The 21,747-nt window shown below is 38.3% G+C and overlaps 1 protein-coding gene across 1 annotated transcript in view; it reads right to left on the minus strand.

Annotated features, from left to right (window-relative positions):
- Positions 1 to 831: 831 nt before the first annotated feature.
- Positions 832 to 21,747, minus strand: part of Spef2 (sperm flagellar 2) — a 157,118-nt gene continuing 136,202 nt past the window's right edge. The window contains exons 31-37 of the mRNA XM_051182532.1: positions 20,130 to 20,236; positions 19,323 to 19,505; positions 15,551 to 15,643; positions 12,486 to 12,659; positions 6,878 to 7,117; positions 6,619 to 6,741; positions 832 to 968 (exon numbers count right to left, since the gene is read on the minus strand). Coding sequence (XP_051038489.1) covers positions 879 to 968; positions 6,619 to 6,741; positions 6,878 to 7,117; positions 12,486 to 12,659; positions 15,551 to 15,643; positions 19,323 to 19,505; positions 20,130 to 20,236 — 1,010 coding nt within the window. The 3' untranslated portion in view covers positions 832 to 878. The remainder of the gene's footprint in view (positions 969 to 6,618; positions 6,742 to 6,877; positions 7,118 to 12,485; positions 12,660 to 15,550; positions 15,644 to 19,322; positions 19,506 to 20,129; positions 20,237 to 21,747) is intronic.

Here is a 21,747-nt window from a genome sequence, read left to right on the forward strand (position 1 = left end):
AAAAGATAATGACCTCCTTAGCAAGTTTGCCTCAACAGCTGTTACAAGGTGTGACTGTATTAAAAAGAAAGAGATGGCTCCTTGAAGTAAGTGGACACAGAGCCAGATGTGAAGAACTGTGAGCTTGAGCAATACCTGTAATTTCATGGAAGTGGAAGACACATCTGGAGAGTTGGTTATGAACAGATGACTTATTCGTATGACCCTACCAAACACATGGACTGTGAGGAGAAGAGAACTCACCAAGAGAGCCTCAGAGAGAACCACCAATTGAGAGAGGCAGGGAGGGTATCATAGAAGCCTAGCCCTCAGGAATATCACTACTCAGTTTTATGACATTTTATTGAAATGCCTGCCATTGAGTTTGATTTCTGGTTAATGGTGTAGACAGTTCAGCTGTCTATGAAGGAAATTGTATTTTGTTAGAAATAAGTACAATTAATTAAAAATTGTGACTGGTCTGCAGCTCAATGAAGAACTTTTCTTCTCTGCTACTAGGATGAATATTCAAGTTTTACAATATATAAATTAAGAACTTTAAAATGAAAGAAAGTTTCTGCTCTGGTATGGGGTTTTCAAAGGATTTTCAATATATTCCCTTAATGTAATACTTCCCTTATGGAGTCTTCATGGCTTATGAGTGCACTCACTTTGAGCATATTCTTTGTGGTCATTTCTATATCCAGAATCACTTAGAAGTTCATCTTTATGTCTTTGAGATTTTTTCCCTCTTTTTCTAAGGTTTATTATTCAAATATTCTCTGATTTGAGAAAGTTTCACTTTCAACTAAGAAGGAATCACAATAATAATGCACATGATAAACACCATGGTCAGTATCATTATGAAGATTTATTTTACATTATAAAAAACATAGCCTTCATTTCTTTTCCTCTGTAAGTCTTGAGGGTGACCTTTCTCCATCACTGCCTTGTGCCTGCTCACTCCTTTGAAGAATCATTTTAATATCCTAAGAGGGAAAAATCAAAGAAAAGTTAAGAAAGGAAATAAAGAATTTATGACTGATGGACATCTTGGATGTGGCAGCGATTAAACAGGTAGTTGCTTTTCATTTACTCTTTCCTTTTGTTTCCTTTGAGAAAAATGCTCCCCCTGTAGTGTGAATTCTATTCTGAAACCACATAGTTATATCCCTGAAATGATATATAAGGGTTTTAGAAATTCTCCTTTCTAATCCTCTAATGAAGTTGTTATGTTAAGTAACATCTATAAAAGCACTTACTCAACTCTGTCCTATTATGTGCAAACCTAAACATGTTTCCTATAAATGAATTAGATAGTATCCATACTCTATTAAAGAAAAATTATCACATCTACATAGAAATTTAAGTATAGAAAAATTTGGGCAATAGAATTTTCTGGGACTTCCCCACTTCAATTTCCCTTGCTGTTAGAGATAATGATGTTCTAGCAATTCTATGTTTTAAAACAGATTGTTTTTTCAAAGTAAATGTAAACATATATGTGGAATGAATATTATCATATATACAAAACACAAAAATTGCATAGAGATGGTAGTTTTAACTTCAATTTTCTTCCCCCACAATTTAAGAAAGTTTTTTAAGAATGTAAGTTTCTTTTCTCCAGAGCTGAGTTGCACAGTTTTCTGCTTGTGGTCATTTTACACATGAAGACATGGGCTATTTTACTATCTAAATTGGCCTCCATATCTGTTATTCTGTCAGTCACTGCCAGGAAGCACACTGAATCTCCTTAAAGGCAGAGGTCAGCCCTGAGTAAGCTAAGAGGAAAAGAATCGCGGCTCCCATTGATCTCCAGGTCTCACTTGCAGAGGGTCTAGAGGTCAGTGTTGATGCTAGTTGACCTTAGTGAATGTGGCAACTAAGGTGTGATTTCTGTGATTGACACTCCACATCTTGGGCCAACCAGCACTGGCCCACATCATCATCAGTGTTGGTGCCTGGAGCAAGGACTGGCTGTGTCAGACTTTCTGAAAACAAACCATAGAAGCAGGTGTCGTATGCTGAAATAAAGTTAAAAGATCGGAGAGTAGTTTCAAATCAGGTGCCCCCGAGACAGAGTAGGACAAAAATGACTTTCCAGTTATGATTACAGTTGCGTGTAGTTGGGTCTTCATTTATCTATAAAACACTTTGCATTTTTATTTATTCATTTATTTTTCTTATTTTACATATCGATCCTAGTTCCCCCTTCCTCCCTCCCTCCCTCTTTGATTTTTAACACTGAAGCACTTGTTCCTGTTTCCCACTGGAGATGTGTTTCGTTTAGGAGATTTCCACATTTGGCATGTGCTCACTTGGTGGGCAGGTGGGGAGAGGGAACTGGGATTTACATGTAAAACAAGCTTGTTTCAAATTTAAATTTAAATTTAAAAAAAAAGAAAGAAAGAAAAAGAGAGAGGAGGAAAAAGAAAGGGAGAAAGAAATTATTTGAGTTAAGTTGTTCCTAGGGAAAAATAATTTTTCCCATTATATTTGTCATTGTATTTGTCACAAGAAATTGCTCCACAGCAATGCAGTTACAATGTTCTCACTAATTTTCTAACATTCACCCAAATAATTTTTTCTTATTAATTTAAGAGTATTTTTTGAACATACTTTATTTACACAAGATCTAGAGGACTGGGTTAAATAGATGATGTGAACTGCAAATCTGTAAAATCCAGCACCAAAGTCTCTAAATTCCACTGACCCTTCCTGGGACTTAGTCCCTTGGCTCTTTTCTAGGTGAAATCTTGTTTCTAGTCGAAGAGAAGAAAGGCAAGCCATCTGCCTGACTATCTGCCCACTGCTTCCCAAGTTTCAGTTGCAAGATTACTTCGGCACTGATACTTCTATATCCCGTATCAGTATCAATATTGGTATTTACATTATTTGCCAGGAACTGAGCTTAGCACTTCGTGTATGTCAACTCATCTCATCCATACAGAAACCCCATGAGGAAGGCATGAATTGTCTCAATGTTACAGCTGTGGAACACAGGACACTGTGAGATCCCATGTCCAGCACCACATATTTCCACAATTCTATAATTCACTCTCATAAGCACAGACCCAGTCCACCTTAAAGCAGGAGCAAAAGTAAGGTGTGTAGCTCATTACATATAATCCATTTTTAAAAATACATATACTTTTAAATGTTGTGGCTTGTAAACACAGACCTTGTAAACAAAGATCTGTTAAGCAACAGCCTCTATCTTCCCACTGTTTATAATAGCAAACAACTTTTTAACCTTGAAAAACCACACTCTAAGTTTTGCTCTACTTATCTCGAACGATCTTCAAATAACATCACTGTGGTTAAACTTCATTTTAAAATGTGATCTATTTACTTGTACATGGATATCTTGAGCAAAAGCTAACAGTATGGGCTTGAAAGCACCCAAAGTCCACAGTGTTTATTTGTTTTTGCTTTTTCCCTTTCCTTCTTTCCTACCTTTTTCACTTTCCCTCCCTCCCTCCCTCCCTCCCTCCCTCCATCCCTCCCTCCCTCCTTCACTTCCCAATTTCCTTCCCTCCTTTTTTTGGTTTGCAAAAATAGGAATGGAATGCCTTAGTGGGAAAGAGATCTTCCTATGATCTCAAATACCTGTTTTAGGCTTTCCAGGTCATTGACACAACTCTGGCTAATAAAGTCTTATCAGTGAGAATCACATAGTTTCTCACCCTGTCTTTTGATTACTGGGGTCACACACATGGAGGAAATGTGAAGGGGAAGGAAAGGAAGAGTTTAAGGATCTGACTCAGATTTATACAGAAGCATCCCATCACTTAGTGTTACCTCACGAATAGCTTACTAAATAATGGAGAAATCAGCTAGCTTTCTGCTGTGTGAACTGTCTGTTTAACTGCAGGGTGGTTGGGAGGAAGGGTTCCCAGAGAGAGAGAGAGAGAGAGAGAGAGAGAGAGAGAGAGAGAGAGAGAGAGAGAGAGAGAGAGAGAGAGAGAGAGAGAATTCAATACATAAGAAGATGTTAGGAATATACAAAAGGGGTTTTGGTGATTAAGGCATCAAAATTCTCCTGGCATATAGTGGGTGGTGTGTTGTAGAATATTATTTTAAGATTTGTTACATTTGCTTATAATGTGGAATATCTGTTTAATGATGCAAAGATGTGTTGCATGCTTTATGTTGCATTTGTTTAACTCTGTGAAACTGTGTTACTTTGCCTGCCTAAAACACCTGATTGGTCTAATAAAGAGCTGGAAGGCAGGAAAAGGAATAGGTTGGGCTGGCAGGCAGAGAGAATAAATAGAAAGAGAAAAAGAAGGATCAAGGAAAGAGAAAGGAAGGAAAAGGAGGAAGAGGAGGACTTCAGGTCCCAGAGGCAAAAGGTAGACGGGATAATTAAAGTTAAAAAAAGCTGGCTAGAAACAAGCCAAGCTAAGGCCTGACATTCATAAGTAATAATAAACCTCCACATGATTTATTTGGGAGGTGGGTGGTGTGCCCCCTCAAAAGAATGAAGTAATAGAATAAGCAACTACAGTGGTGGCTTGGAATCTCAGATATCCTGTTATACTCCTGCATGAGGAGGAGCTGTAAAAGTCACACCTTCTTGTCACAACCTGTGGTACCACATCTTCCTTGTGCTGTAGTCCTTACTGTGTGGGAGCCACCCAGCTTTTGTCCTCCGGTTCAGAAGATCTCATAGTGTTACTATCACTAGGCACTACCCTATAGGAAAAAAAACATTTTCCAAAATGGGAGAAATGTATCATTTAGAAGAATTCTATAGCCTCTGCATTTCCCTGGGGATCTTGTAGACTCTCCAAACTGATCATTTCAAGGCTTCTACTTTCAGGCAGGAACCTGATCAGAATCTTGTCTGATGGGTGTAAAGGGCTCTCAAGCTGCCCAGGCTTTGTAGGTGATTGTCTTCCCATTAAAAGGGAGGAAATAAGTGGGCTGTCATTTTATGCTCTTACTTATTCTGGGTAATAGAAAAATGAATTCTATTATACTTAATTCTAAGAGATTTAGTAATTATTTTACTAGATCAGATGAGGCCTCTCCCCTTACATGTGGAGCAGATTACGTAGGGTGAGAAGGTGTCTAAATGATCAGTTTCTGAACTTATCCTATTTAAAAACAAAGACATAGTAACATGTACAGTTAGGTGATATGGAAATGTTTAGAGATGAAAAATATAATAACATACTCCCATACTCAGAAGGCTACTGATTATTTTTTAATTAAATTCTATTTAAAATTTGCTTTCATTCTTTCTAGTTTTAATTACTCTCACTAAATCAATGGGATCACCCTATACCTTTTGCAGACAGCCTTTTCAAGGGGCTGGATCCCGATTGTCCATGCAGTCCTGATTCTATAACTTGGCTTGAGCCTACCTTCCACCTAGGATGCCCCATCTCCCCATCTCAAGAGGAAAACATATGCAGATGTTTCTTCCTTTCCCTTCCAAAAGTGCAATCATCTCTACTTTCTGTGTAGCTTATTCCTTCTATGCTTCTAGTATGCACAAGTCACAGTTTGAACACCTATCATTTTGTACTTGGTTTGTTTAACATTACATCAGTCTTTTGCAATTCTTAGATGCAAATTTTTGTGTGGGAGGCAGTCGAGTTTGTTACTCATCTTCCCTGCTCTTCCCAGGAGCTTTTACTACTGGACTCAATGGTAGGAGCTCAATATTGGACAAAATTCCTAGCATCCATTATGTGTTTTCTGTGTATGATGTCAGCTTATCTTTACCAAAGCATTTTACACAGAAATGTAGACAGGACGACCATGTACCCCAAAGGGGCTGGCAGTCCTAGGTTATATAAAAAGGCAAGCTAGAAACAAACAAGCAAGCATCATTCCTCTCTCTATTGCTTCTGTTCAGTTCCTGCCTTTAGGTTCCTACACTGAGTTCCTGCCATGGGTTCTTCCTCTGATGATGATAGTCTGTAATCTCCAAAGTTTCCTCCTCCCCAAGTTGCTTTTGGTCAGGATGCCTTATCAGCAATAGAAAGCAAACTAATGCATTATTAATAATAATAGTCATATTACTACATTGGCAATATAAACTATGATTTGAAAATGGTGACTATACCAGCACTTGACTGGGAACCATAGTCTTTTTTGGCAGAGGAAGTCCTAGTCTCTGTACCAGTGATTCTCAATTTGTGAATTGCAACCCACAAAAGACCACCAGAAAACAAATATATCTACATTACAATTAATAACAAAAGCAACATTAGAGTTACGAAGTATCAACAAAAATGATTTTGTGGTAAGGGGTCACCACAACATGAGGAACTGTGTTAAAGCATTAGGAAGGTTGAGAACCACTGATCTACACTTTTCTATTGTAGGTAAGCATCATTATTTGGCTAAAACAACTGATACCCCTAGCAGCCTATATGCCTGGCTTTAAGTATAACCCACCAACAGTCCTCTGCTCTGTACCCAAGGTAGCACCATGTACTGAGGATGTAAATCCATAATACTTAGACTTGTCTGACTTGGGCATTAGTGTTCTACCCTTGGGCATTACAAGCTAACTTCTCTGGGCAAGTCCAGCTTGTTCTCCTTTAATAGATCACAGTAGGAATACACAATATGTCCTTAGCTGGGACCACCCAAATTAAGACAATTTTGCCTCATACTCACAGGAATTTTATAGTCCAAATAATTTGCAATCAGGTCCTGAATGTAAGGATGCTTCAACAGAATATTAACTTCAATTGGCTCCAGGTTCTTGGCACCCAGGTCTTGAAAAGTCTTTATGAAGTTCTTTAAAGAAAAACAAAAGTAAAGTTAATTTATTTTGCATTTTGAAGTTATTTTAAAGTGGATTAATATAATAAAGTAATTCACCACAAGCTCTCCACAACACAATATGTTTTTGAAGCAATTCCATGTAACTAACCTCTGCATAAATATTCTCTATCTTTAGATAGCTGGCAAATCTATTAGCATCTAGTACTTCATTTCCTCCTCCAAACACTTTGATCAGTGTTTCAATGGAAATCTTTTCGGTGTTTGCATTTTCAGGGATTTCTTCTTCCTTTTGGTCCCTCTCATCTTTCTCCTCTTTCAGCTCCTCTCTAGTCACATTTTCCTCAGTTTCAGGAAATTCATCATTGGGACTGACAGTAGAAATGGAGGTCTGCAAATCAAATGACAACAACACTAAGCCAACCTGAAGTGCTTCCAGCAATAGAGATATTTTACCAACCCATCCTCCACACAAGAACTGTAAAGGAAGGCCAGTGCTTATCACAAACATACTAAACAAACTGTAGAAGAAAATTCACTGGGTACATTCAAAACCAGTGTCAAAATCCAAGAGAAGTTTAGCTTATAGTGTCCAGAGGTCTAGTGTGTGATGTGTCCCAATCATACCAACCAACCCTCATGCTTACTACATGACCAGGTACATAAAATTCCTCATAAAGGTACGAAGAAATAAATTAGCTTAATATGTTCCCAACATCTATAGATGATAAGATTGCTGTTTAAAATTGATTTCAGCAGAGGTTATGGCAAGGTAATTTCCCAAGTCAGGTTGGGATTATTATTGATTCTTTTCAAAACTTAGTCAAGAGAATTGAATTCAGATGTTCCCATTTCACATATAGCTAAGATGCTATTGCTTCTGAAACAACATCTTGTATATTGAAAGTCATAAAAGTAATTGTGTCTTTCGACTCCATAGTTATAAAATAGGAATGATCCTGAATATTTATGGACAAAAAGTTTTGAATATAGATACTAAGTCAGTGTTTTAATAAAATAGATGATTTATAATTCCTAAAGAAGGAGGAAAGTGACACAAATTATATTTTTGTGATGGGACATAATTCTGTTATTAAAATTATGATTTGGAAGAATATCCAACCTAACATGAAAGTATTCATAGATTAAGTACATAAAATTCCAGAAAACATAGTAAGGGATACTCTAGAATCATTTTGTTATGTGACCACTTATCAATAAAATAAAGGAAGCATTTATATTAAAGTATCAACAATGATTTCCAGCAGGGATAAATCCAGTAGTTTCCTCATGATTCAAAATTTCTGCAGTAAATTTGTATGTATAGGGTAACACATGTTTATTGTCTAATGATTAAATAGTCAATATTTACTTATTCAGCATAGAGAAATAAATGGTTTTGAATTTTTGTTGGCCAGATACCTGAGAATACATCTATTCTGATTTTCCTTTATCACCAGGAATGGGGAATTGATAATCTAATAGAGTGCCAATATCTTTAAATGCTCAATTCAGTTGATCCATTCATTGTTAGTTAAGCACTTTCTAAATAAATGTGACGTGCCATACATGACAGAATGAGGGCAATAAATCAAGCCTTTGGTAGTCCCCATTTTGGAGGGACTGTTAACAGAGTTGAAAAAATAAGGTACAATTGATTTAGATGGAGAGATCATCTTGCTTTTGCTTGGCGTTTATACCTTTTGCTAAATAGAACTTAATTAAATTTTAAAAAAGGGGTTATTGAAGTTGAATATTTGGTGATTACATATATATTTCCTATTTATTAAAAATATGTATTTCTTCGCCTCTTGTCCATTCACAACAATTAAAAGCTATGTTGCTGAATTCAGAAACAGGTGTTTGTTTCTTGGCCTTGGGCCTTTGGTGATTACTTTTTCAGTTACTCATCAATAGGTTTCTATGTCAGCAAAACATTTGCTGGAGTGAGATGCATGTAGATTGGACATAAAATTTGTTGAATGGATGCAGAATGAATGGATGTTAATGTGGAATGTAGCTCAGGCACGTGACAACAGTACAAAGGCAGAACCTGTGGGTGAACAAATCACTAGTTTGTTTGCTGAGCAGACAGTTTTAAAGCTAGGGAAACCTAGCCTCCTTGTCACCATTTGCACAGTTAGGGATGTACTTCCTTTTTAAAATTTAGTAAATTAATTTTAATTCAATATCCAACATTTTAGGAAAAAGAATCCTTCACTAACTAATGTCAGAGGTTTAAAAAAAAAATTCCTGCTGTTTTTGTCATTTGAACTAGGAATATACATTATGGCTCAAAGGTTACAGAGGAAAGGATGGAAGGAACAGTCTCAGTGTTCTGAGAGGTACAAGCATAAAAGACATATGGAACAAAGGGGTTCAGTCTAGCAGATGCTGGAGAGAGAAACCAGAAGAAAAGCCAGTGCTTTTGCATATTTATCTGTGATATCAGAACAGAGAGATCCATGCTGTACAGACAGAGGAGTGGGGGCATCCTCTAGCACTGTGTACCCTGCTTTGACTCTCAGACCCCAAAGCCTTTCAGTAAATGAGTCCCTGAAATGATGGCTGTGCAACTTGTGACCCTGCATTCGCTCAGCTCAGGCGTAATCTCCCAACAGAAAATAATGTTGGTGCTGAGAACAAAGTATCAAATGAAATTGTGAGTGAGGTATATGAGCTTTGACCTCCAGAGTCTCAAACATGCTGCCAAGACGGTTTTAATAAGACCCCAGCAATGCAGGAGCTGCAAACTAACAACTTACTAAAGTCTAACAGCACAGTCTCACACCACAGGGGTTTCAGAATTAGCCATTTTCCCAAAATTTCACTTACTTAAGGATTAAGTTCACCAAAACTAGGACATTCTTGATAAATGCTTTGCTTGTGAAGTTTTTATTTTTTAAAAAATTAGCTAAGAAGCCATGGCTTTCCCGAAAGGGTGTAGGCACATTGGATAAAAGCAGCACGGCAGTAAAAGGTACAGAAGGAAGAATGGGGGAGGATTTCCAGGTGTCATAATAGCATAGGCAGGAGGGAAAAAGCAAAGATTTGGTAGAATGCGTTGAGGGTGTATAGAGATTGGTTGGAGGTGTTATTTCTGAGTGAAGTCTTTGTAGACTCCTGGGATGAGGTTGCCCAGGAAACTAGAACACAGTTGGAAGGGAGTAAGGAATGGAGTGGCATGATTGGAGATAAACCCTTATTCAGGAGTGAGTGGGAGTGAGTGAGGTGGGCAATTCTTGTGTTTCTGAAGTGATTAGAGTCCATTCCATGTCTGGAACAGTCCTTGAGGGCTGAAGAGAGACATGTCCCAACCTCCACAGCCATCTTTGGTTTCTGCTACATTACAGTTTAGTTCCTTGTGCTTTACGAGAGCTCTGGAGAGCAGATCTCATATGGAGCAACCTTCCTGAGTGGAAACACTCACATGAGGTAGTGGGTGAGTGAGTCAGGGACCTCAGGGATGCAGACCACATGGCAGCATGGCACCACCCACCACAGCAAGTGCATGTTGCTATAGTAATGGCTTTGGCACAGCCTCTCAGGCTTTGGGATTTCTTACTGTAGGCAGGATTATTTGTCCCTCTCCTTGCCTTTTTGCTCCTAGAGCTGAGACTCCTTTTCTTACACCACCACCTCGCTTCTGTCTAGCTCTATTCACGAACACTGAGCATTGGCTGTGTCCAGCTACTTAGGAGGACAGGAGACAGACTTGACTCCAGATGGGGATAATCTGGCCCCAGGACTCAATGGGCAGACAATGCCCTGAATGAAAAAGCCCTGCATGAATTGTTCCTTCCTTACTGCCCTCCTTTACTCTTTGTTTTGGTTTGTCATCAAAAGAGCAGCCAGAGAGATCCTGAGAAGATCTAAGACAGGTGACTGTGCTCTCCCAATGACTTAATCCTTCAAAGAGCAGAGCTGAGCTAGGCTTTCCCCACAGTCCTTACCCCAGCTGAGCTAAGCCAGGAAAGTGCCCCAGACAACGGTAAATGTGGTAATAGGGAGGATCTCAGAGGACTTGGGAGAAGGAAAACCATATCAGAATATATTGTATCACAATCTATTTTCTTTTTTAAGTTTATTTTTATTTTATGTGTATTGATGTTTTGCCATGGGTGTCGGGTCCCCCGGAACTGAAATTACAATTGTGAGCTGCCATGTGGGTGCTGGGAATTGAACCTGGGAACTCTGGGAGAGCAGTCAGTGCTCTTAACTACTGAGCCATCTCTCTAGGTCCCAAAAATCTGTTTTCAATTAAAAGTATATGTGTCTTTCTAGGTGTTTTCTTAAGAAATATGTGATTATATATTCTTTAGCTTTAATTACCTCCCTTTTTGGTCTGCCATTCTTAGGGCGGGGATTGGGCAATTAGATAGAATCTGTTCAGGAAAGAAAACTCTTTTCCAGCTGTTGTCCTAGGTTTGAGGATGCAGAGCAAGACAAGTGCCCACTGCCCACCAACACCCCCCTGCAGTCTTCCTAGTCCAAGTGGAAGATGCTTCATGGAAACTGTCAAAACAAGATGGGTATCAGAGAGGACAGGTGGGATAGGGAAGGACAGCTACCATTTGAACTCAGGGAAATTTCCTGACAGACATTTAACTGAGACCTCAGAGCAGGCTGCAATTCAGAATTATAAATCCAGTTAGTTTAAAGGAAGCACAAGTTATACTGGGATAAGAGAAATCACTGTGAAGGTGACAAATACTATTCTGAAGACACATGGCCATACCTAAGTTATTTAGGTGGGAAAATTCTAAAGTTTTCTATTGCAGGAAAGACCAATACTCCTTGCCTGTATATTGCCTACCATGTGAGTATCAAATCATTAGCCGAAGCATATGTGTTTGGAGATCCCCATTAGGTATCAGTCTGTCCTTAACCTGGCCTGATTCTTATTGTCAAACTGCAGTTTCAAATCTAATAGAGCTTATCTCTTCCCACAGGTGAATGCTGTCAAGGGACACTCCCATTTCTTCTTGATCATCTCTACCCATGACAAATATATGTGAAAAAGAAATAAGCATGGCTTGGACCCTGAGGGGTCTGGACAACAACACCCTGCCACTGTGCCCACAAAGAGCACAGAAAGAAACACCCCCAGGATTCTGCTCCTGGGAGAACAGATGGGCAATCAAACACCAGAAAAAGTTAAGAGGGTACCAAGGAAGCAGGCCTTTCAGTCTGAAAATGCCAGGGAGTACCCATCTCTCAGAAATTACAGGGACATGGATGATGGCTCCCAAATTAACTAGAATGTTTCTGTGCCCTTTGAGGAAAGTGATGCAAATGTCTGTGGTTTTGAGGCTGAAATGGTATCAAAAAGTCATATTCATGAGGGTTGTATCCCAGGTCAGAGTTTGCTTCAGATACATTTTTCACATACTCTTTAAAATGCTTGGGTCAGGTTAATAATCTACTTCCTTTTTGTTTATCATGATTAATACTTCTTGTAAAGCACAGTCTAGTCTTCTCCTTTTTGAGAAAACTTCAATCCCCACCAAGAGATTTTGAACAGATGTTAATTTTACTGCAAACATGTTTGGAGGAATTTGAGTCCTCCAATTTTAATGTAATTGAGGAAAGTTTACTGGGAGACTGGGTACATGTAAAACATCGTGCTGAAGACCTGGGAAAATATGGTGCAAGAAAGAGGTGAGTCCCTATATCATGAGTTTTGATTCTTCTTGTGTCCTCGCTCTGCTCCCCCTGCCCCAAAACCCAGAGTTGTTGCATTTGGGCCATGTAGTTACCTTTTCTGCAGTAGGAGATTCAATCTGCCGGAAGATGTGAGTTCCCACAGCCACACTGAGGGCCCTGTAGACACCTTCCAGAGTGTCCGGGTGGCATGCAAAATACAGCAACATCTGAGTGTAGTCAAGCTGGGGTGGATCCTTCTCACAGTCCGCAAACAGCCTGAAGAAGAACTGTCACACACACAATTTTTAACTGGAGATGAAATAGGTTCACTAAGGTAGTAAGAAGGCAGACAGCAATGGAGAGCAGAGAATCCAGGTAAGCCATAGCTAGATATACTGCAGTGTGGGACAGCAGTGGGTATTATATCAGGCCACTGGCTAACTCTTAGCAATTGCTACATGACACAAAATAACACAGATTAATTGCTTCAGCCATTCAACAAATGCTTACTGAATACCTTAATGCACTAGGCATGGACTTTTGAAGTCTTTAAAAACAATTAGTAAGACACCTGCTCATGAGGAGTTATTTTGCTATGGAACAGTGTCAGATGGACATGACACTGACACATTCCTGGACACACTGCCTCTGTGGTTACATGAAGAAGATCAGACCCATCAACATTTCACCATGAGAGGAAGGGGTAAGGTCTCAAGAGTCCGTACGCCTGTCCTTAGGGCTTATTGACAGATCATCAGTTAATGGTGATAGGGGGAGGGTGGCAGTTTCTTCATGGTATAATTACGTAAATTTCCCATGCTCCAGTAAAATTCCTCCCACCCATGCTCATGAAGACAACCCTATTTTAATCCAGACATAGAAATAGGAGGTAAGCAGGTGACTCATTGGGAGAAAAGGGTGTCAATTGGAAGAAGAGGAGGAGACAGGGTACTAAGGGCTGAAAAGACTAAAATTCATTACAGATATCTGTCAAAGAGTAAAAAGCAACAAAGGAAGGAAGAAAGGGAGGAAGGAAAACAGAAAGAAAGAAAGGAAGAAAGGAAAAAAGAAATAATGGAAGGAAGGAGGAAAAGAAAAAAAGGAAGGAAAGGAAGAAGAAAGGAAGGAAGGAAAGAAGGAAGGAAAGAAGGAAGGAAGAAACCCTGTAGTACAGAGTATCAAAGTAATGTTGTGGGGACCTCACACTTTGGGGAGGAGCATGTGGTGTTCACTAGCATTTTATGAACTGTTAAGAGTGGTGCTGAGAATCCGTGTGTGTGTGTGTGTGTGTGTGTGTGTGTGTGTGTGTGTGTGTGTATGTGTGTGTGTGCGCGCGTGCATGCGTGTGTGTTTGAAAACAGCACTCAGATCATCTTTTCTGTTCTGGGACACCACACAGCATGTGTACACACTTATATGTCAGCCATCTTTGTCCACTTGAACATCTCTTTCTCAGATTCTCCAGTCTGCCTCTTTTCCTCCATGAATTTTCTACCAGAATGTTAGAGCCACATCTTTCTATGCACCTGAAGTCATAGGTACATGTTATATGTTTCTAAGTTCCACTGCTGAATAAAGAACTACAAACATTTTCCTTGATTGACATTTCTAAAAATAGCTTTCATGTGACCTGATGACCAAGCAGCAGCATTCTCAAGAATGAGGAACCTGTTCATGTTACTGGAAGATGAGCTCATGAGGGCATGTGGAAACCACCTTCCAAGTGTTTCATATGAGAAGCAAGTGTGGTAGCATTGCTTTGAATCCTAGCACTCAGAATGAAGAGGCCAGCAAATATCTGTGACTTCAAAGTCACCCTCATTACATAGCAAGTTTCAGGCCAGCTAGGGCTACATAGTGATACCATTGTCCCAAACAAAGAAATGATTTGTGGGATAATTCATCTCAATCCTCCTGTTTCACATTAAAAGAATCAACAAGCAATGATTAACCCTGAATGCCAACCACACATCTTGGACCCTGTTGGTAACTACATGACTCCTCCTTTAATTCCTCTCCTGCTAGCATGGAGCGGAAATGCTTAGGGGGAAAGACCATGTGGCTTCAGATCTACACAGAGCTGAACTACAGGTAACTAAGGAATGCTGAGAGCGGGAGAAATGGCCTATCCCAGTGAAGAGCACACCAACTGGTTATCCAAAACCAAATGGTCATCAATGAAAAAAGAGGCTATGAATTTGAAAGAGATCAAGAGTGGGTGTATGGGAGGATTTGGAGGGAGGAAAGGGAAGGGGAAAATGATGTGATTATGATACCAAAAGAAAAGGAAAAAACATTTTAAAAGTTGAATTCACTTGAAGGGAATTGCTTACTTAAATGCTATAGCATTTTGTACTGCAATTTTGAGCTTATGACTAACTAGAAACCGAACCATCAATATATTATATAGATTTTGATATGGTGTTGAAATCTACAATTCAGATTTTTCTGCTATATTCCTAATTGTGGCTACACTTGAATATATATATTTTATGTATATACTCATTTATATAAAAGTCAGAGTGACCTTCAGATTTTAAGGGATTGCATCTATTATGGTCCCAGAGATAGTGGTCAATTATAATGCTATTATTGATGTCAAATTGAGCACAGCAACCTATTTATGGACATGGGTAATATTATACATAAATTTTAATTGTGTTTAACAAAACAAAAGGAAGCAGATAAAGCAATACTTGTAAAATGATAGAATCGTGTCCCTCAATTTTAGAACTGGAAGATGCTTAAGAGTTTTAGAATTGTGAGAATGGCTTATTAGATAGATGGGCAAAAAACAGTAACAAAAAGCCAACCGGAATCCAAGAGAATCCATGGGAAATATCCAGTAACCACATAGGTAACAGAAGATTTTGGCCTCTGTCTCTTTCCCTAGAATTTCTCCACAAGGAATAGTTCTTTGAACTTTGGGGAAACAAGAAAGGATCTAGAAGCAAGGGCAGAATCAGGGACAATTCTGTAACTCAACTGCAGGAACAAGAAGAAAATAACCATTGCCACTTACTTGATAAAAATTACCTGATTAACATGTGCATGGTGGTTTTTGCCTGTAAGTCCAGCACTTAGAAGGTCGAAGATGGGCCAGGATTGCTACATGTTCTGAGTTACAGAATGATAATCACCTTTTATAAATCAATAATAACAATAAAAAGAATCTTACATCTATAAGATGTTCATGCCTATTAAATGGCAAGGGTTCAAGGGGATTTTCTGGAATTTTTCCATCTTCATCTCCTGTAAACCACAGACCAGCCTACAAACAAACAAACAAACAACAATATACTTACATATAATGAAAATCCTTAGCATATTATGCAAAGATGTAACAGTTCCTCTTAAAGCCAAGGACTGGAACAATATTGTTCTACTCTATACCCCACGGCCTCCAAAATGTAATGTAGAGAAGACACAGTGTCAGGGGAAAATACTAGATTTGTATTTGCATGTATTTTAATCTCATCCTTTTGCCATTTTCATATGTGATAAATTATGTGCTAGTGTTATCACTGCTGAAAGTCTGCATAGTAGGGGTGCTAGCTATGTTTCAGGGTTTGGAGTGTGAAAATCATGAAGTTATTTTAACTGGCTACACTTTGGAGGGGTCTGTGTGTCCATAAGAGTAGCTTACATTTCCCACATCTTGGTCATAACTTCAAAGTGTCTTCTAGTCCCATTTGGGAATGCCTCCACTAACTTTTCTTTCTTTCTATTTCCACTGCTACCACTCTGTTATACAGCCATAGAACCTCTGTCATGCATCAGCCACTCGGGTTTTTGTTTTTATTTCCAGTCTTTTTCTTACTTTTTTTTTTTCAGCCTTTTTAAATGTGACCCAATTGCATTACTCGGACCTTCAATGTTACTACACCAGTCTCTGCTCAGATCCAGTGAGATCACATTATCCTTTGTGTCTAAGGTGACTTCTATACTCCTTTTTTTTCACTCATGAAAACCAATACTACTTTCTAGACCAGGCTCAGATCACACCATGACAAAGAGGCTTTAATCTCTGTCTCCTTCAAGAACCTCCCTGATCTGATTATAGAACAACCTTGGCACTTCTTCCATTTTGATTGAGTTGCCATTCATGTCTGCCATTTAAAATTCATGCATAAAGTGTTGAGTTAAAAGATTATATATTGAGAAGCTGGAATTTTATATCTGGTAAGTACTACACACACACACACACACACACACACACACACACACACACACACACACACACACACACCCCTAGGTTGTCTTCCAGAATGATAAGCAGTCCTTAACACTCTCTACTACCAAGATCAATCACTACATTGTCTATGCTCCATGCCTTCTTTTCTCCATTTCAAAGACTGATAGCACTTTATTTAATAATTAATGGTAGCCCTGGGTTTCCTGTAAAACTGAAGCATGGGTTTTCTTTCTACAATGAAAAGGAGACACTTTAACAACTACTAAATAAAATAATACTGTGTCTGACTGGAAACTATAATTGATGATATTATCAGTGAGCTACTCTGTGGAGGAAACACCATGAACTTGAAGACACAGCAACAAAAATTATACAAAATAACTTGAAGGTCTCAACCATAAAATTTTTGTGACGTGAAATTTTAAGATTGAAGTGATGTAGCAATGTGATTAAATTGAGATGCAACATTCAGTTAACTATTTATTGCCTACTGCATTAATAAGTGTTTCTCTTTAAAACATGAAAAAGTTCTTGGCACTCCTATACTAACACTTGACTAAAGAATTTAGACTTGTGTCTCTTTAGAGAAGTTGTACTATGTTTATTTTGGTACTAGAATGTCTGAATGATTGAGCTCCAGGTAAACATATGTTCTCACTGGTAAGAGATGAATGGATGCTTTAAAAGCACATGATCCTACATCTTTTACATTTCTGGTCTGACTATATATCTATATAGGACAGTTTGTGATAGTGACAGCAGGGCAAGAAGCAAAAAGCAAATAAGACTTTGGCACATTACCTAGCCACAGAACACTGAACAAATTCCATTTTAGAAGTTTCAGAAATCAGCCATGTCTTAATGGCTGTTGTGGTGAACTTTCAGTTAGTCAAAGGAGAGGGACAGACAAACAAAGCACAGCAGAGATAGCTCTTTCTTTCTAGAAAAATTGATTTCAGCATCGCTGTTAAGTAATTGTACTGGTGTAATGTGACATATTCAACAGATCACATAAAAATTTCCTCCAGAAATGGTTTTTACTTTTCCCCCATGAAACACCACATGTTTTTTTGTGTGTGTGTTTGTGTGTATGATCCATCAAATGTTTGAAATTTGAAAAAGGCATGCAGTGCAGTGTAGTGTACATTCAGTTTCCTGAGTTATCTGTGAGTAGGAAGCAAATGGATACACTTAAGTCAACAATTCCCCAAACAAGTGATCATGTAAACACTTGAGTTGTCCTAAATGTATTATCTAACATTCTGCAAGAAACTCACACTTTTGGTGAAGGATGGTTCTAGTTTTGGAGCAGCATTTTGGGAGATGTTGCCAGAGGCCTTTGTTCTCTTGTTTGTAAAAAGAAGATGTTTAATTTGATGTCCTGTGTCAATCAACAACTAAGGTTTTCACAAATGTTCACTTCTTAGGAATCTTAGGCTATCTGGACGCAGTGTAAGTTTTGCTCTGCTTCTTTCATTTTCAAATAAAACCAACATAACAAACTGTAAGCAGTGGCAACATTCCTAATTTGCTGTTTGAGAAGTACATATATCAGAGCTCAATTAGCCAAACTAGTATCTTGGATCAGTCATAAAGAAACTCGTTAGGATTCAAGTGTTTCTTCATTTGTCTCAATGTGTGAGCACAGGAATCTCTAGGCTACCAGAAGCTCTAAGCTTTCAGAGAAAAACAAAAACAAATAGAACAACAACAACAACACACACACACACACAGAAAAAAAAAATCCTTACAGATCATCATCCTGCTTCAATGTAAGGCCTTATAAGTGACTCCTTCCTTTGCGTATCTAGCGATATGAATAGTGAACAAGTCACATTCAGTTAGTAGAGATGAAACAAATAGTGTAGGTGCCCCTGTCATTTATAGAATTCCATCACCAATCACAACATTCAAAATTTTCAATGAGATGGATTCATTATCTGACTGGATGACTAGAAGACCATCTATCTCTCTGTCTGTCTGTCTATCTATCTATCTATCTCCATTTATCATCATAACAATCAATTATTTTCTTCAATCATTTGTAATCAGGCTTCTGTATTAAAACTCCAGCAATCCTTCTCTATAGCAAACCACCAATTACATTCCACCCACCAACTCAAATGAGCAGATATTGTGATCTGGGTTGCCCATCACTTTCCGTAGGTGATTCCATCCATTCATGTTTCAACACCCACTTCGATAGCAGTGACTTAGAACTGCCTCAACCTGCTGTATCAGACAGCACATTACTGCCTGCATATCCACAGACATTTTACACTCAGTCTGTCAAAACAAGTCCCATCATCCACTCACCTCTTCATTCCAAAGCAGGGGGTGGGGAGGTGGGGGGTGGGGGACACCAAACATCCTTCAGCCAACATGTTCTTTACTACTGCTTTTGCTATTCTTGGGGGTACAGGGTACTGGAGAGCGGGATCATTTAAAGCCCTCCATGTGGTTTTAATATACAGCCATGGGCAATTAACTACTGGCTGAGAACTCAGGGGAAGGATAATGACAGTTTTGTGACTTTATTAAGAACCCTTAGTTCTCCAGGAAATTTTAGCTTTATTATTATTAACTTTTCTGATGATTTCCCTGACAACAGAAGCCCAATCCTGCCTAGGACTTAGACTCTGTTTGTGGAGGCTACATATGAGCTTGTAAGGAGTACAACAGAAACCTGAAATGTGACCTGTCATCAGTGAGCTGGATCCTTGTTAGACAAAGGATTCTGGTATTGCTGGTCTACCTGTTTATACTGTTCGAAAGTGATGGCGCCTGTCTGTGCTTCATCCGCTGCCTTAAACCTCTGCAAGGTCTCCAGGAGCTCCTCCTCCAGGGGAATGGGCCATGGCATCGCTGTGACCATCAAGAACTTCCTCCAGTCCACAAACTCTGAGTTTACAGTTAATAAAGAAGTCATCTCCTGCAACTGGAAGAACACAGGGAATCTCAGCAGAGTGTTCCTGTGACTAAATTGAGGCCCCTCCCACTAGGGCTTTCAGAGTTTGGTTCCAAGGGAAGAGGGATTTTACATTGGCAGGCAGAGTCCTGGTTTGGGTTTACTTTCACTTTCTGTTTTAACAGCTGATCCACACCAGCCAATACCAAGAACGGATTGTATTTATTTATTTATTTATTTGCTGTCTTGATATTTGTGGTTTTGTTTACTATTACTCATCTAATTTACTTATGGGATTTCAGTCTTTTCACCAGTGGGAGGTTAAAAACCGACAGACAATATAACATACTAATGGAGTAGTGCATTGTGACTAGTCTACTTCCTAGGGCATTTATGAGATTATGGTGAAAAACAAAGATTCTCAAAACTTATCTACTGCTACTTGTTAAGGTAGCTGCAAAATGGTTGTAGTTTGGTTGACTCTCCTGGTTTTCGAAATACTATGTCTTCTTTCAAGGTCATTTACTCATTTAAATTTCATAGATTTCTTGTTAGTCCACAAACTGCATAAGGACTAGTTCTCCTAGAACTATTGACTGATCAGGTGAGACCAGCATTAAAGGCTTTTAGCTCCCAAACAAAGTAGAAGCTTACATCAGGTAGGGTGAGGTGCATCCAGCTGCTAGGAAAGTTGTTTGTTCCGAGGTTCAGGGTCACCAGATCAAGCAGAATGTCAGTGAATGCTCTATTTCCTATGATGCCTACAACACAAGGAAACATTTATTTACTGACTTTTGTAATGATTTAGCACAGCAACCATTACTTTAGAGAGAAGCTACTTTGAAAACATTTTTAAAAATCCCAATGTTCTTGTTATCTCTCCAAAGAGTCTTCTGTGGTCCAGAAAAAAAGAAAGAAAGAAAAATAAGACAAAAAGAAAAAACACCAATAGAAATATTCCTGATTCAGAACATATTGAAATTGCATAATTCTTAAATTAAAATCTTCTTTGATGTTTTGTTTCAAGTGGGTTGATTTTTTAAGAGACACGCTAAACTTTGCTATCTCCAGTAGAACACAGAGGTAAAATATTCACATTTAAAAAGCATGCAAACAAGATAACAACCACAATGAAGGTAGAACCCATCTCTTTGTTTGTCTTCCAGTTAGCAACTGCTTGCTTTTGTAACTTCAGGGATATTTGGATGGCTATTGAATTGAATTGAATGAAACTGCAGGTTCTGATTAACCATAAAATATGGCTAAATATCCAACTACCTTGCCCTTGTCCACTATTCTACTTTAGGATATCTACAAGACACAACTACTTAGAGTCTCATTCCAAATTGCATGCACATGCACTAAAAATAGAGAAATAAAATAAATGAACTTAAACAACAACAACAACATTTGATAAACACACAGAGCAAAGGTACCTTCTAGAATTATGCGAGACCAGTTACATCTATCCAGGTATTTGGCAGGTATACTGTATAGTGCTGTTTTTTTTTTTTTTTTTTTCAGAAATAACAAAGGTGGATTAGACATAGCATCCTATTGTTTCCTTTTGCATCTGAGTTTTCATCATATCTGTCAATTCAAATAATCCCTACTGTTTTTTCTAAACTCTAGGGAAATACAGTTATCCCCTTAAAATGTCAGTGATTCAAATCACATGTACATTTCCAAGATTTGTAAAGTGATAAGATGAATAGTGAGAGTGCACTCTTATTCTTTTGGTATAATTAACCATCCACAGGTAATTTTTAGATGGATTTTATATTATTTTAATTTCACTGAAGTATTTAATATAAGTCATGAGAACATTTTGCTGGGTAAAAATAATTCCCTCTAAATAAAAGTCTGTATGATGTCACATTGAGTTTCAGATATTATAAATAAGTCAACTATGTTCTTTAAGATGGAACCACAAACAAAATCTATTAAAATTGCAAAGATAATCAAAGCACTTAAAATTCTTGTAATTGTATGTTACATTCTAATGGCAACATTAGGAAACAAAATGTTACAAAAGGATATTTTCAGGGTATATAGGATTTGGACATCTTTGTGTGAAATGTGAAATCCATTTTAATATTTGACCCGATTAGTCAACAGTCCAAGGCATTTAGGCATATGATAGTTTCAGACATCATTTCATTGACAATCATTTCAGTGACAAAGTTTGTTTAGAAATAAATTTAAAAAAAAATTCTATCAGTTTGGCCAGGCTAGTTATTTATTACAACTAGAGTTTAGAATATCCAGGAAC

The sequence above is a fragment of the Phodopus roborovskii genome, unplaced genomic scaffold (assembly GCF_943737965.1).
Source record: "Phodopus roborovskii unplaced genomic scaffold, PHOROB, whole genome shotgun sequence".
NCBI classification, from domain to species: domain Eukaryota; kingdom Metazoa; phylum Chordata; class Mammalia; order Rodentia; family Cricetidae; genus Phodopus; species Phodopus roborovskii.